Source organism: Cololabis saira, chromosome 4, assembly GCF_033807715.1.
Source record: "Cololabis saira isolate AMF1-May2022 chromosome 4, fColSai1.1, whole genome shotgun sequence".
NCBI lineage: Eukaryota > Metazoa > Chordata > Actinopteri > Beloniformes > Belonidae > Cololabis > Cololabis saira.
In genome coordinates, this window is record NC_084590.1 from 47,474,485 (window position 1) to 47,492,200 (window position 17,716).

The window sequence follows — 17,716 nt, forward strand, 5'->3', positions numbered from 1 at the left end:
GGGGCGAGGTGGTTCCAGCTCAGTCGGGGTGGGGGGTTTGTTGAGGAAACAGCTCGGTGCTCAGCAGTCGTTGTCCGGCCCGGTCCCTCCGGTGATGGTTCTGCCCTCCTGAGCCTCTCCGGGTCTCGACTCCTCAATCCGACGTCGGTGAAAGCCAGACGATGACAAACTCCAGCCTGGTTCCGTCGTTCTCCCTCCAGGCGTATTTGGACTCGGGGCCGTTTCAGCCTTTTTACTTCACCCTCCTGCTGTGTTTGTATGTTTTAATTGTAGCGTCCAACGTTCTCCTCATCGCGGTGGTCTGCGGTAACCGGAGCCTCCATGAACCGATGTACGTGTTGGTGGCCGGCCTCTGCGTGACGGAGCTGTACGGCAGCGCCGGCCTGTACCCCCTCCTGCTGGTCCAGCTCCTCTCCGACGTCCACACCGTCTCCGCCCCGCTCTGCTTCCTGCAGGTCTTCGTGGTCCACTCCTACGGGGCGGTGGAGTTCCTGAGCCTCGCCGCCATGTCGTACGACCGCTACGTGGCCGTCTGTGACCCGGTGAGGTACGGCGCCCGTGTGACGCTAACGACGACGGCCAGGCTGGCGGCCTCCGCCTGGCTGTACTCCTGCGCCGTGGTGGCGCCGGCGCTGCTGATGGCCTCGCGCCTGCGGCGGTGCGGCGCTGCAGTGGACAAGGTGTACTGCGACATGCACTCAGTGGTGAAGCTGGCGTGCTCCGGTGACGACGTCGCTGCCGTCAACGCGTACGGCCTGGCCGCCACCTTCGGCACCATCGGCGCCGCCCTGCTGCTGATCCTCTACAGCTACGGGAGGATCCTGGCCGTGTGTTTCTCCGGGTCCAGGCAGACCCGGCAGAGGGCCGTCAGCACCTGCACGCCTCACTTGGCCTCCGTGCTCAACTTCACCTTCGCCGGCAGCTTCGAGATCTCGCAGAGTCGGTTCGACATGAGCGCCGTCCCGGCGGCGCTGCGCATATTCCTGTCGGTGTATTTCCTGACGGTGCAGCCGCTCTTCAACCCCGTCATGTACGGCCTGAAGTTGGCCAAGATACGCAACATCTGCAAGAGGCTCGTCTCATCTCAGTGTTAAATTAATCTGTCTTTTTTTTTTTACTTTATTTTTCGATTTTCAGAATAGAATCTTCTAGAATCTTCATCCTGGGACCATTATTACCAAGAGTATTGGATGATGAAAGAACAGCCACAGCCTGGTTCTGGTTCTGGGTGCAGTCAGGGGTTTTCTCCCGTTGCTCCGGTTTCCCACATCCCAAAAGACCAACTATTTAGGTTCATTGGAAAATCTAAATTCACCCCAGTAAGTTATAAACGAATCAGAATTACCAATTAATATGTACTTGTTTAAACACTTAAAAAAAACCAAAGACCAAGAAATAAAATAAAAACCTTCTAAACCCCCCTGTTACGGCCTCATAAAAGTAAAGAAATGAGGCACAATGAGACCACAACATATTAAGGACGCCACACAAAGATTTCAAAGGTTGAAATCAGATTTTATTGATTTGTTATTTTGTTGTTTTTAAATTGCTGGGGAGAAAACAAACAAGGAGAAAGGTTAACCCCAAAGAAATAAACCAAAAGGAGATGGAGATCCCGGCCAAAAAGTGTGATGTGTGATTTGTTTCTTATCCTTTATCTTATCTTTTATCTCTTATCTTTTTTATCCTGTAGTTTTTTATTTTAATTTTCTTGCTCTCAATGTTTTATCTTTGTGTCTGTGAAGCGTCTTTGAGATCTTTTAAAAGCGCTATATAAATAAAATTGATTATTATAGACAACAAACTGTCTTTTGTGGAAAACTGTGAGGCCGTCTATAAAAAGGCAAACCAACGTCTCCAATGCTTAACCCATTGAAACTGTCGTCTTTTCACGTTGATAAAAAGCTGCTCACCATGTTTTATAGATGTTTTATTGAATCTATAATCTCCTTTAGCTCAGTGTCCTGGTTTGGCAACTAAAAAATAAAAACTGGCTTAATCAGATTGCTAGGTGGGCCGGTGAGCTAATTGGAGCCACAACTCAACCTTTTTATTTTTTGTATTTTTATTCTTTATTTGCTTCATTAACAGAAAAACTAAACAGTTCAATATAATTACAACAAATCTCTTTCCTCGAATGAAAGGGGACGGAAAGAAGACTAAGCTTATTTTATCTGTCCCTTTTTCCTAAGAAATCAAATTTCAAATAATGTAATAATAAAAATAAAAATTACAAATTACGCAATTTAAAAAAAGCACTTTCCAATAAACGTAATTTAAAACAAACAAACAAAAAAACTAAACCAAAAATACAACAAAGTTATAAAATATCACAAAATAGCTGTCGTCAAACACAGATAGTCGTATTAAAAAATATGACAATGGTGCTAAAAAGAGAGAGAGAAAAAAAGGAAAACCCACGTAACTTAACAATTATCATGATATTTCTTCATCAAACTGGCTTTTATTATTCTTTTAAATGTAATGTTTGATTTGCATTCTTTGGTTTCTGTATCCAGATTGTTCCATAAACTGATACCTTTTACAGAAACACAACGTTCCATTAATTTGCTCCTGAATTTTGGTTTTGAGTTCCAGTATCTCCTTCTGGCCGGAGGTTTAAAATGCCTTTGTGTAAAACTAAAAGGTATAAATGTAGTTTTGTCCCCTCAACAATTATGCCCTAAATAGGACATGATTTCCCATCCTCCATGCAGGTCTAATTATTTATTTATCTATTGTATTACTTATTCAATCTGGAGCATTTGTTTAGTTTGTCTGTCAATGTTTCGTTTTGTTATTGTCCTGTTTGTCTTGTGTCACTGTCGCTGGACTGTATGGAGTTGTAAGTTTCTACTTTTTACCTGCAAACAAATCTACCTTCCGGTATCAATAAAGTTACCTTACCTTACCTTAGAAAAACAACAGCAAAAGCAGGTATACAACAATACAAGAAAACAAGGGGGGGGGGGGGGGGGGCACTACTGTCTTATATAATAATGCCATGTTGTCCATCTTCCTAAGCACATCTCTGTTTTCAATCGTAGGCTGTAGGTCATTTGTTCCATTGATCGTATTTCTTCTACAATGTCCAACCAATTTCTAGTAATGGCTTTCTTTTTAAAAGAGTATATGTCCTCTTTATTTATTCTATCCTCTGGTATCAGTCCTGAGTAAATAACTCAGGGATCTTTAGGAATCCCATCCCAAAATGCTTGTATTTTCTTACACGACCAGAAAATGTGAGTGGTTGGCCCTCGATGTCCCACACTGTCTCCAGCAATATTGTTGCTCACCCAGTTGTCTATTTTTTTAATTTTTGGAGTAATAAAAAATGAATTAAATTTTTCCAAGCAAATTCCCTCCATTTTTTTACGGCAGAGTATTAGTTCCATGCGGGATAAAAATATTTGAGAGGTGAAGATCTTTTTTTTTATTGTGCACTTCGAGAAAAAAGTTGAAATGTCAACAAAAAAGTCGAAATGTCGAGATTAATGTTGAACTACAATTTTAAGAATAAAGTCAAAATTTCGCTTTTTTTCTCAACATTTTAACTTTTTTCTCGAAATTGTACTTAAACATTAATCTCGACATTTCAACTTTTTTCTCAACATTTCGACTTTTTTCTCAAAGTGCATAATGAAAAAAAAATCTTCCTCCTCTAAAATATTATTTTTATTTTTCTCCTGCCCTAATACTCTTCCGTATCTTCTGGAGCTGGTTGAGGTGTAAATTAATCTGTCTTAATTCTACGGAGAACGTTTAAATCTCTAGATGTTTATTTATTTTACCGTAGAGTTTTGACACAAGAAAAGATAAAAACCAACAACTAACCTGTAAGAATTGGGTGACTGATTGATTTTGACTGAAACATACGGGGTGTAACGGTACATAGGAGGCACGGTTAGGTGCCAGCGTGGTACAAGGGGAAAAAAGAAAGGTGGAAAATAATATTTTGGTAAAATGTCACCATCCAACAATAATGGCTTATTGGTCCTAAAGGGGCTGACACACCAAGCCGAAAATCGGCCGTCGGGCCGTCGGTGAGCGTCGGTGCCCGTCTGTCGGGCTAGTTTCCCCGGTGTGTCCAGCACGTCGCCACAGGGCGGCCTCTCGTCGGCAGCTTTTCAGCCGATTCGACATGTTGAATCGGCGTCTGCCGTCGGTCAAACAACTCACTCTGTGATTGGCTGTGTTCCCAGAATTTCCCAGAATGCTTTTCGTCGTCATTTGCGGACTGAATTTTAAAAAAAAAACATTTCTAGCGAGAAATAAATATCTTACTTTCATAATATTCACTCAGTGAATGTACATAATCACTCGCTTGTCTTTTTCAAACCGCGCCAGAATAAAGGCCGATTTATGGTTCTGCGTTACACCAACGCAGAACCTACGGCGTAGGTTACGCGGCGACGCGCGCCGTACGCCGTACCCTACGCCGTAGGCTCTGCATCGATTTAACGTGGAACCATAAACCAACTCTGGAGCCGGCAGGCAGAAAATCCAGAAATTTTCAGAGCAAATTACTTAACAGGCGTAGCTACAACTGTTAGATTTCATCTATTAAACCAAAATGTATCTTCCTAAATGATTTATTTCAGCCAGCGGTAATTCTACACAGAGTTTTGTTTGTCTGTTTTGATCAGATCTGTTCTGGTCAGAGTTTTGTTTGTCTGCACTTGTGTTTTCTCAATAAAGCTTTGAAATAAAAAGCGCTGTCCCCCTCCTTGAGCCCCTGAATACAGACCACCGCTGCCTGCTGGTATGGAGGGGAATTACCTCTCACGCATGCGCAGAACGTACGTGCTTGTTCGCCGTCGGGTGTCGTATTTGCGGTGTGTCTAGTGAGCACGACAGAGCACGACAGAGCCCGACACAGCCCGACACAGCCGACGCGAGCCGACACAGCTGTCGGCAGAGAGCGGGGGAGGTCGGGTTGGTGTGTCAAGGCCTTAAGTGATAGTGAAGCAGTTCAGTTCTGCTGCAGTGGAAAAAGAAAACTGAACATAAAGTAGTTTAACATTTCAACAAGTCCACTGTTATTTTGTTTTTTTCTTCTTCCTGGTTTAGTGTTATTTAACCTGTTTAAAACAAACATAAAAACCTGGTTTGTTTCATTTAGTTTGATTTTCTAAAAATGACGGGGAATCTGGATCCAGAGATCTGGGAGTTTTAGTCGGCAGGAGAATTTTGATTTGATTTGAAGATTTGATTTCGAACATGCATGATAAAAAAAAAGAGTACAAAAAAGTAAAAAACAGAATACCCACATATATATATATATATATATATATATATATATATATACCAAAAATGTATATATTTTTCGTATAACACTGATGATTTACACCTGTACTTTGGGTTATTTGTGTTGTGGAAATTGAAAGGACCAATAAACTAAACTAAACTTTTAATGTCTGGAAGTTCACAAATTCATCTACAGAAACAAATCAGTGCATATTTAGCCAGAGGTCCCATGGGAAGGAGCGTCGGACCAATGGGGGGATGGAGGACTAATGGGGGGTGGGATGGAGGACCAAAGGGTGGGATGGAGGACCAATGTGGGGGGGGGGAGGATATAAAGCCGGGCTGAGCGCGGTGGGTGGACAGGTGGGGGGGACTTCATTCAGGAAGGTCTGCAGAGCAACGACAGGTAAAACCTGCTCCGTGGGTCCAACCCCCCCTCACCTGTCTGGGTTCTAGTGTTGTTTCTGTCAGCCTGTTTCACTTCTAGTTCTAGTCTAGTCTTTGGGTACAGCTATCAATTTAGTTTTTATTTATTATTTATAGTTATTTATATATAATAATATTTATATTATTATTATTGTTTTTTATTTTAGTTTTAATCTAGTCTTTGGGTACAGCTACCAATTTATTTTTTATTTATCTATTTATTTATATATAATAATATTTATATTATTATTGTTGTTTTTTATTTTAGTTTTAATCTAGTCTTTGGGTCCAGCTATCAATTATTTTTTTTTTATTATTTATTTATATTTATTTATATATAATATTTATATTATTATTATTTTTTTAATTTTAGTTTTAGTCTAGTATTTGGGTCAAGCTATCAATTTCGTTTTTAGTTTTTATTTATTATTTATTTATATTTATTTATATATAATATTTATATAATTATTTTTTAAATTTTTTAATTTTAGTTTTAGTCTATTCTTTGGGTTAAGCTATCATTTTTTAAATTATTTATTTATATCTATTTATATATAATAATATTTAAAATATTATTATTATTTTTTTAGTTCTAGTCTAGAAAATGAAGACACATTTTAGTTTTTATTCTGTAATCTACATTTTATTCTCGTTTTTATTCCTCTACAATATTGCATTATATATTTAATTATCGTTATTGTGACATGACCAGCATTTTCGTCTCATTTTCCTCAGGAGATGAAGGTTCGTTGATATTTAGTCATAATTTTCATTGACAAAAGCAACTTTATTTTCCAGAGACGTAACTCACTTTTATAATAATAATAATAATAATAATAATAATAATAATAATAATAATAATAATAATAATAATAATAATAATAATAATAGTAACCACTTTATTCGTCAGTTTTCATTGAAACACACTGAAAAAGAGCAGTGCCTTTATTCCGGCTCCCGGGGAGCAATTAGGGTGAAGGGCCTTGCAACTATTTTTCAAAGTGTTCTATTTCTGTTTCCATCATCGTTTATGTTGTTTCTATTTTATCACGGTGACCTCTGACCCCGAGGAAGCTGATGCGGGAGCAGGCCGGTCCACGTTCCTGCCCTAACTGAATGTTTCCGTGTGTTTTTTTGTCTTTGTTGACGTGAAACGGTGAGGAAAGTGGATCTCGTGCAGCTCTTTGTCAGGTTTGTCTGCAGCTTCACGGCTGGATGTCGGCGCTGCTGTCCAGTTTCTGCGTCTTTAGTTGTTGTTCAGAAACTGCAGCCGCTAAAGTCCTTCGTGTCAAAGAGAAGCTGCAGCAACTCCCCGAACTCCTCGTCTGCATCTTTAGAGAGAGAACCATGTTGGTTTTGATTTGATTTGATTTGAAGATTTTATTTCGAACGTGCATGATAAAAAAAAAGAGTACAAAAAAGTAAAAAAACAGAATACACATGTTCCAAACGAAGTAGGATTGAAGTAAACACGTATCCAGTCCTACCCCTGACTCTCACATACATTCTTACATATAACAAGGGTTTCAATAAGCTTACTTATAAAACACACATACCTACTTTAATAACTGTTCTATACAGTGATATAATACTCAATTATGTGTATATATAAATATAGTCAAAATCAAACAAATCAAGGCAAACAAAAGAAAAAAAAAACAAACGCCCATCATTCAGTTGTGCTACTATGTATATATGTAATAATAGAAGTAATTATAATGTATAGTATTACATTATCATTACTTTACTATAATACTACAATATAATAAAGAACAATAGACAGCAATTATAAAACAATGTACTTGAATAACTATATAAGAGTAGATATGCTGTATATACTGGCTCATATATTTACCTCAAATTATATACATAGAAATTACTATGAATCTATATATAAATCTGGTAGTTCTGATGAGAAATTGAGGTCTGTTGGGGGGAAGTCTGAGCTTCAGAGCAGCTTAAAGAGAAGGTTTACAGTCTGACGCGCGTCAGAACCGACTAGAGCAGACAGTTTCATCCTAGAGATGCTGCTATTCGCTGTACGGGGACTCCAACAGACCTGCAGGCACCCCCATTTGTATGTCTAAAGATACATTTTTTTTTGTTTTTGTATTTTTTTTTTTTTTATGCGCAAAAAAGGAATGTTTTGTTGGACACGAGAATAACTAGTGCCATGTTTCGACTTTTTTCTCGAAGTGCATAATGAAAAAAAAAATCTCCCCCCAGTTCTAACTCATATAGAAACATGCAGCATGTGTTGTCTTCATTCTAAGGCTGATACAAGACTTCATTTTTTGCAGCTCCAGACATATTTGTTTTTTGTGTTTTTGGTCCAATACGGCTCTTTCAACATTTTGGGTTGCAGACCGCTGAACTAGAGGTTTAATAAACACTAAGGGCCTGATTTACTAAAGGTTTGCGTGCGTAAAAACGTGTGCAAACTTGACATCACCCGCAAACCAATGTGCGAGCTGATCTACTAACAGCGTGCAAAGAGGACTGCGCCTCTCAAATGAGCAAAATAACACACGCTGTTCATTAAGTACTTTTGCCCTGATGAATAATCAATATGGGGCGTACCCGCCAGAAAGCGCTAAATACTGGGAGGGGAAATGCAAATAGGTTCATTTACCACACGCAATGAGATTTACCAAGCCTGAAAGTAATTGCGGGGATTGTGATTGCGTCTGTATTTAATACGTTCGAAAGGAAGGTGCTAATCTGCCCAGCATTACGCACCGATGGCTCTGTCAATGTCCTCATAAACTGGCCGCTTTTGAGGCTCTGCAGGGATGCTTGTTGGTGCCTGATTTGAGGACTGGGATGGGGATGGCTCAATTCGTGGTGAGGATTCTCCACATGCAAAAGGAGAAATATTTTATTTGAATGTTAAATCGAGTATTATACAGCAAAAGGTTTCAACAGGAGGCACATTCATTTTTTTATTTGTGATAATAAATAAATCACGTGTTATTGAACGTGAAATCATCCTTCGTAAATTACATTTAATTAAAACCCGTGCTTATTAATCACAAAACAAAGGTTAAACATCATGACCAAATCCGCTCCGACCCGGTGTGTCAGGATCAGCGCAGAGACTGCAGCTTCGCCTGAATTATGGTTCCGCGTTAAATCGACGGCGTAGCCGACGGCGTAGGGTCGCGGTGCGGTGTGCATCGCCGCGTACCCTACGCCGTCGGTTCTGCGTTGGTGTGACGCGGAACCATAAATCAGCCACCGGGAGCAAGGGGTTGGGGGAGCTGGGTTGATGTTGATCCGCGGACCAAACTTGTTAAGGAGCATCAAACTCACTCTTATCTACGCGGAAATAACGCTAAAATATAAAGAAGGCTTCCCAAAGTGTGATCTATGGTGAAATAGGAAAATTAAGATGGGCAACTCTTCTAAAGGTGAAACACGGAGGCAGGAAACAGTACGGACCAGCAGGGAGCAAAGGAAAGACAAGACCAGATATTCATGGGTTTCAGTCACGTGACATTTTTTGTTGTGAGTGCCATCTTGAGGACCGACCGAGGACCTTTCCGTCGCGCAGCCAATATGACGTCTCACCTAATAACTCACTTAACTCCCGAAGAACAGCAATGGTATCTACAGAAAATTGACACTTTAGGTTTCGATCCGTATTTAATATCTAATCAATTACTGACTCCACTCCAGTCTGCCAAAAACCTGCCAGATTTGTCGTTTGCGGACATATATATCTACCTGGTCCACAATCCTTCTCCATACACCGGCAAAGCTCTCAAAGCTTTTAAAGTACCAAAGCTTACCGCTACTTCACATCAGGATGGGTTAAAGATGCCAAACTTCATCATGTGGAGGCCAAAAAAATGTTGGTGGTAACAGGAAAGGTAAGTGACAGTCTGGTGATGAATAGCATAAGCATTGAATTGCCTGCACAGGATACGTTTATGTAATGAAAAGTAAGAAGGCAGTTCACTTTTTCAGTAACGTTACTACTCTAGAAAGTAAAAGCATATCATCATGTCACCATAAAACTTTATTAAAACATAAAATATAAAATATGATTTATTATATTATTAATGCAAATGTTCATCTTGCGCTCCCGATCTCCTGCGCGGTGCGTCCCGTGACGTCTCCATCACCAAGCGGTTTCCCAAATCCAGCTCAGCCTGGATCATTTCTCGTGTCCTCTGCTTTTTTCCCACATCTCAGTAATGATCTGACATGCTGACATGTTTGCTGCATTTAACACCACGAACACGCCGCTCATTCCACGCTGTTTGCTGTTTGATTGCGTCACCACACGCAGTTATTAATTGTTTTTTTTCCCCACTTACAGGACCTTTTCTCTCCCTCCCGTCCGATGTTCTGGGACCTATATAATAATAATAGGATATTATTTATTTCTGCCACTTTATTGTGGTTTTTGTGGTGAAATGAGGAGGTATCATAGAGATAACTTCTCATTTCAACTAACTGGATCAGCCGTTCCTCATCATGACTGTTTCCTACAGCGCTTTCAACCGGCTTTCAACACGAGTGAAAGGAAGAAAATAAAAGAACATTTAAACATCACAATATCCCACGGCCCACTTAAAGCACTGATAAAAGGTCAATCCCGTTTTTTTAGACTTATTATTGTCGCATCCCACGGCACAACAGATAGACGGCATGCTGAAAGTCGGTCCTAAAGATGGCGCTGCGAGTACTGTGTGACGTCACATGAAATCGATGAATACAGAAGAGATAACGAGACACAGGTGCAGACAATCTGGGCCGATGGGAAACAGGAAAGTCAAACCAGAATTTTAACACAAGGACACGGGCTTCAAAATAAAACAGGAAAGGTCAAACCCTGACAGGTACAGCTGAGTATCATCAGCACAGAGATGGACATTAATGACACGCCATCTAATAACATAACACTCCAAAAACATCTCTAATAAGAAAAAAAAACTGGTTTCAAGAAAATTGGAAGACTATTTTAGGCTTTTTTTTTTAACTAGATTTAAGAATTCTAGTAAAAACATGTCTTACCCCCATGGATAAAGATATTTTTGCTTAAAATAAGACACTTTTGACTAGATTGGTGGAATATTATGCTTATTCCTAGAGGGGGTGTTTTTGCAGTGTACACAAAGGAAGCAAATAGAAGGAGAAAAGTAGGGGTCCAAACACTGAACCCTGCAGAACTCCGTTAAGTCTGGATTCTCGTTAAACTGACTTAAACCAGTTTAGCTCAGACAGCTCAACTGGACAGAAACAGTTGAAGCACAAATCAGGTTCTCCTTCTGAGGCTGCTAAACTTGAAACATTGGTACAAATAGTGGAAAGAATTTCGCAGATTTTCTCCCTTATAAAAATAATTTTATTGAAGTTTTTGAAGAAGTTTCTGAAGTCATCAACGCTGAGAGTTAAAGGAATACACATCTCAACAGAGCTAGGACTAGGACTAGGCTAGAGGGGGAGATTCTTCTATATTACTGGAACAACTTTTTTTCCTAGCTTCCTTGAGGTCGGATTTAACCCCCTTAGTTGTCAGAGAGCAACCTCCCATGACTAATTACTGTGTTTTTCAGAGGGGTAATACTGTCCAATCAAGTATGTGTTGAACCTGTAGTTCTATTAACAAGATGCTGCCTTCTGTTGCACCGACGACAGCAAGGAAAAAATTATGATACAATTGATTCTTTGAATTTAGATACAGAATCTTCTGATAGACGCCGAATATAAATACTCTTCTTCTCTGATGGTCTGTAGTTGCATCCATCCATTTTTCTTCCGTTTATCTGGAACCGAGTCGCGGGGGCAGCAATCTTAGCAGAGTTGCCCAGAATGATGAAGCCTACAGGACAACATCATCTGCAAAAATTTGAGAAGAAATCCTGTGGTTCCCAAACTGGACCCCTTCCCGCCCCCGGCTACGCCTAGAAATTCTGTTCATAAAAATTATGATTATATACTGTCCCTTGATTGTAGGTAGGCAGGTGAACCACTCTTAGTCTGGCCCGTCACCCAGGACCTGGTTGCCATGGAGACCCTACCAGGGGCGTAATGACCCCGACAACATAGTTCCTAGGATCATTCGGGCAACACAAACCCTCCACCACAGTAAGATTGTGGGTTCAAAGAGGGGATCGATTCAAATGTCAAGAATCGATTCGATTTTGATTCTTAAGATTCAGAATCAAATATCAAGATTTGATTCAATTCAATTTGATTCCAATATTGATTTGGGTTACTGTTATTAAAACAGGTTTTTTGAGCTGTGGCATGAATTATATGACTGTAGTTCTGCAGCATATTAATACTAGTATTATATTGAAATTCAACAGCAAGTATTGCAGCTAATGATGCTGTAAGGACCAATCAGCTCCCAGAATGCTCATAGAACTGCTTTCAGAAACATCGTGGGGCAGAATTATCAAACAGATCCAGGGAGGAAACAGAGACGCAGGGAATCACTTTTATTTTTTCCCACATTCTGTTTTAATTTTTTCTATTTTCTGGTCTATTTCGGGTTTTTAATTTTTGAGAATTTGGTTTTATGACCTTTAAACATATTTAAAGGCAAAAACATGGCACTAGTTATTCTGGTGTCCAACGAAAAAAAATTTTTTTGGGCGTAAACAAAAAAATACCAAAAGTTGTAATGTAATGATAAGATATGATTGATGATATGATATGATAAGAATCGATTTTTAGGAATCGGAAAATCGATTTTTTTCAACACAGGCCTAGTTATGAACATGAAATTCTACCATGGAAAGTTATTGCTTCTGAAAACATGTTAGCTAATGATCAATACACAATATTTTTCATTTTCACAGGTAGTTCATCCAGTTCTGTGGACACGCCCCTGCAGCCTGGGCTCACTTCCTGTTCCCTTTTACATCATTTCCTCCCACTTCACTGCACATGTTCCTTCTAGACTATTAAGGTACGACTAGGATGATGCTCTGAAGTTTGACAGGAATCTAGTCGTGTAAGATGTGGATGACGTTACTATCAAATGTGTAAATACCGTATCGGCCCGAATATAAGACTACCCTGATTATAAGACGACTCCCTCTTTTTCAAGACTCAAGTTTGATAAAATACTTTTTGAACACCAAATTCAATTTTTATACAGAAAATAATTACAGTACATCTGAAACAAATGATTATAACAATATATTGGAGAGAAAAAACCTGTTATTTGGCCTCATTCCAACCATCATGTTGAAGTTTTTTTTAACTTCTCCTCAGCTGCCGGTTCACCTGCCGATCTTCCACCCACTTTTCTCCAGATTGGAGAAACTACGTTTCTGCATTTTCTGTTATCTCTCCTCATTTTTTCTTCTCTTTTCTTTTTAAACGCTATTTTTATTTTTCATTCTTCGTAACAGGGAAGAGTATTAGGGCCATGCAAGAGAAAAATATTTGAGAGGGGAAGATTTTTTTTTATTGTGCACTTCGAGAAAAAAGTCGAAATATCGAGATTAAAGTCGAAATGTCGAGAATAATGTTGAAATAAAATTTCAAGAAAAAAGTAGAAATTTCACCTTTTTTCGCAACATTTCAACTTTATTCAAGAAATGTTTACTTTTTTCTCAACATTTCGACTTTTTCCTCGACATTTCGATCTTTTTCTCGACATTTCATCTTTTTTCTAAGTAAAGGCGGGGGGGCGGGGCCGGGCTTGACTGGCTGAAGGTAGAGGTGGGCGGGGGCTCCAGGCCTGGCTCTGTGGGGCCATGACGGGGCCCTGGCTGGCGGTAGGGGGCAGGTATGGGAGAACCCCATCTCTCTCACTCTCGAAAAAGGGGGGGAGGGAACAATTAAATAAATAAATAATTAAATAAAATAAATGAATAATGAAAAATTGGAAAGCTTCTCCTCAGCGGGCAGACCCCCTCCTCTGGGTCTGGGAGTTGCCCAGAGTAGGAGAAGCACAGGAGGTCGATCCACAACGGGCCGGCGGCCTCCTCTGGGTCGGGTTGCGGTCCAAGATGCAATCCCCCCTGACTCTAAATGACATCTAACAGAACTAACAAAATTAATCAGGAGGGGTAGCAGGGGAAGGGGAATAAGGGGAAAAAAATGAATAAATAAAAAAAAATGTATATATATATAAAATTTTAAAAATACTTAAAATGAAAAAGAGAGGGGAGCTTTCCTTTCCCTGCCGTCCTACCTGCCTCTTGCTGGGGCTCCCGGTCGGGCAACTGGAGTCTGGTGGGGGCTCCTGCTCGCTTCCCTGACGCCCCGGTCTGACCTCACCCCTCATTGCAATACATAAATTACTAACTTTAATTCTAATAATTATTCTTGGCATTCTTCATTGTTTCATGGTTTATTATTATATGAAGTTATGAAATCTCATTGGATGTTAAACTATAGTATTATTATATCGTTATATATAATAGTATGGTGATATAATTTGGTTATATGTTATAATATTTTATAATATTTTATAAAAATTATGTTATATTAGGATATTACTATATTATTATTCTATATTATATCATGTACACCACTCTATATGATAATTATTTATTTGTTTAACTTATTTACTCTCGAATTAATATTGTCAATTTATGTATCTACTTTCATCACCTTATCTACACACACACACACACACACACACACACACACACACACACACACACACACACACACACACACACAAACTGATGTATATATATATATATATATATATATATATATATATATATATATATATATATATATATGTATATATATATATATATATATATATATATATATATATATATATATATATATATATATATATACAGGGCTGCACATAAGTGGGCCGCCAGAGCGCATGCGCCGTCAAAATCCACAGTGCGCTGCCAATCTTGTGCTGCGAAACGCTTTTGCGTACCAACAGCTGGGGCTCATATTATTGGTTGTGGCCAGACCAGAATACTAATATTAAAACATCTATTGGGAGAGCTTTTCCCCAGAACTGCCACTCAAAGTTGGTACTGGGCTGGCCAATCACAGCGCGTCCGTTGCTGCGGTGGGTTGCGCAGGGAGAGAGGTAAGGATCAGTTTTACTGAACAAACCTAGCGTATCCTACTCCGTAAGCTCTGCGTTGGTGCAACGCGGAACCATAAATCAGCCAGTGTCCGTCACTGCGTGCAGCAGTTACCTGCGCCAGCTGCTGCTCTCTAATTATGGCTCACAGTTTATGAAAACCCCAAATAAAAAATAAATTAGAGAATATTTTATGAAATCAATAAACAATTCCATCATCAAAATTATAACAAATAAAGGTTTAACATATCTTGCTTTGCATGTAATAAGACTAGGTAATATATTAGTTTCACCTTTTAAGTTGAATTATTGAAATAGATTAACTTTTACACCATATTCTAGTTGAATTATTGAAATAAATTAACTTTTACACCATATTCTAGTTGAATTATTGAAATAAATTAACTTTTACACCATTTTCTAGTTGAATTATTGAAATAAATTAACTTTGTAAAGGACCATATTGAGCCATTCATCTTTATAAGTGAATAAATATCGTTTTGCCTATAACTTATTCCTGCATCCCTCTTTTATCGATCCGGCGAGACGGGTCACCGCGTTTTTGGAGGCCCAAGTCACATATCCAGGGGCTCCTCTGAGCACCAGACCAAAATAATTATGTGCAGCCCTGTATATATATATATATAGCCTATATATTATTATTATTATTATTATTATTTTTTGAACTCTCACAAATTATTTTGCTCAAAATGGCCTTTATTTCTTTTTAAGTTGGAGGACAACCTGCAGTACCTGCGCGGCCCCCCTAGGGGTTGAAGCCCCCTGTTCTTAAAGACAGTCATAACTCATTTAAACATTTTGAGAACTGTTTATAGCCATAAAAAACAGGTAAATGTAGATATTTCTGTTCCAGGCTCGTCGTAAACCACTGCACAGGGACGGTTTGAGAGACGTGAGGATGGAGCTGCTGAAGGACAACGTCTCCTCCCACAGATACTTCATCCTGGGCGGGCTGGACGAGCTGGGCGGGCTGAGGCCCGTCCTCTCCGTCCCCTTCCTCGTCCTCCTCGTGGTGTCGCTAGCGGCCAACTCCCTGCTGCTGTACGTCGTCGTCTCCCGGAGGAGCCTCCACTCGCCCATGTGCCTCCTCATCGCCTGCATGGCCGGCGTGGACCTGAGCCTCCCGCTCATCTTCATCCCCAACGTCCTGCTGGGCGTCTGGCTGGACCTGAAGGGCATCTCTCTGATTGGCTGCCTGGTCCAGATGTATCTCCTCCACTTCCTGGGCAGCTGTCAGTCCACCCTGCTGCTCTGCATGGCTCTGGACCGATACTTCGCCATCTGCACGCCGCTCTGCTACCACGAGCGCATGTCTTTACCCGGATTCCTCCGGTTTGTGATCCCCCTGCTGCTCAGGAACGTGGTGGTGGTCCTGGCGGTGGTGGTCCTGGCCGGGTCGCTGTCCTTCTGCTCCAGGAGGGAGATCAACCACTGCTTCTGCGAGCACATGGCGCTGGTGGAGCTGGCCTGCGGCAGCACGGACGTCAACAGCCTGGTCGGCCTGGTGTCGGTGTTCCTCGTCCCCGTGCTGGACTTCCTCCTCATCACGGCCTCGTACGTCCTCATATTCCGCTCCGTGCTGCGTTCGGGGAAATCCGCCTCCAAAGCTCTTCACACCTGCGTCACTCACATCATCGTGATGCTCGTCAGCCTGACCTTCGTCCTCACGGCCTTCCTGTCGTACCGGGTCAGAGACGGCCTCCCGGCAGCCGGACGGGTCGTCGTCAGCATCGTCTACCTGTCCGTCCCGAGCTGCTTCAACCCCATCATCTACGGCCTCAGAACCACTGAGATACGACAAAACATCCTGAAGATGCTGCCGTCACGCAGCCTCGTCCAGACCGTTAATTAACTGCATACTGCAGAAAAGAGCAATGAGAATTAAAGCTGCAAGCAGTGATGAACGTCCTCCACCCTTGTGCACGTTCAGGCTGCAGTGGAAGCTTGTATGACTTGATGTAGATTCTTCAGGCCTGGACATTTAGCGGATGAAACCAGTCACGACTTTCTATATCAAACCATTCAAAAGTTATGGCTGAAAGTAGGAACTATCAGATATCAAATCAGAACTATCAGGTTAATGGGCAGGGCTAATTTGCACCAATTATGGTCAAGGAGTCAAAACCATGTCCGATGACACCACCCACGACTCTCTATGTCAAACCATTCAAAAGTTCATTCAAAAAACCAACTGGCATAACATAACTCTTTTATCGACTGGATAAAGATATTATATAGCTCTAACAAGGCATGTGTAAGGACAAACGATCAAATTTCAACAAGCTTTAACTTGCAAAGAGGTACCAGACAGGGTTGTCCTCTTTATCCCTCACTATTTGCAATATTTATTGAGCCCTTAGCAGCTGCTATTAGGGAAAACCAAAATATTAAAGGCATACAATGCAAAACATTAGATCACAAAATAAGTCTTTATGCGGATGACGTACTACTCTTCCTCCAGAACTCACAAACCTCACTATCACAGACAATTGCACTCATAGATGGATTTTCATCTGTGTCTGACTATTCTATTAACTGGTCCAAATCCACAGGAACCGGAACAGGAATAGAGAAAAATATTTTCTCATCAACAAAACAAATTTAAAATTTTTCAAATAACAAAATAACATGTTTGAACCGTTTTTCAGACAATATCTTTCAATATCTCTACAGTATATAATAACTGAAAAAATCGGAAAAATGGTTCAATATGTTATTTTGCTACTTGAAAAATTTAAAATATTTTTATGTAAAATATGCTTTGTTGATGAGAAAATATGTTTCTCTATTTTTCTTATTTTTGTGAGGGGGGATATATATTGTTTTTCGGCACAACCTTGTTCTCTATAGCTGATATAACATGAATTACTCCTATGTGGGATCAATAAAGTTCTTATTTTTGCCATCTGAGAAAATTAAATATATTATATTTGGTGTCTAACTGTTTCCAAGTATATTAGTGCGTGTGTGAATGAATAAATGTTGGGAGAC

General features: G+C 40.2%; 3 protein-coding genes across 3 annotated transcripts in view; all 3 read left to right on the plus strand.

The window, feature by feature from the left end:
• Positions 1–17,716, plus strand: part of LOC133442055 (zinc finger protein 664-like) — a 214,491-nt gene that overhangs the window by 129,491 nt on the left and 67,284 nt on the right. The gene's annotated exons all lie outside the window — the stretch shown is intronic.
• On the plus strand, positions 162–1,094 carry LOC133442177 (olfactory receptor 52D1-like). The gene has a single exon (XM_061720128.1). It carries the CDS (start codon positions 162–164, stop codon positions 1,092–1,094), a length of 933 nt encoding a protein of 310 aa, XP_061576112.1.
• On the plus strand, positions 15,624–16,577 carry LOC133442178 (olfactory receptor 56B34-like). The gene has a single exon (XM_061720129.1). The coding sequence runs from the start codon at positions 15,624–15,626 to the stop codon at positions 16,575–16,577; it is 954 nt and encodes a 317-aa protein (XP_061576113.1).

Excerpts from the sequence above, each read along its gene's own strand:
- LOC133442177 (XM_061720128.1), top strand. The coding sequence starts at position 162 with ATGACAAACTCCAGCCTGGTTCCGTCGTTCTCCCTCCAGGCGTATTTG.
- LOC133442178 (XM_061720129.1), top strand. The coding sequence starts at position 15,624 with ATGGAGCTGCTGAAGGACAACGTCTCCTCCCACAGATACTTCATCCTG.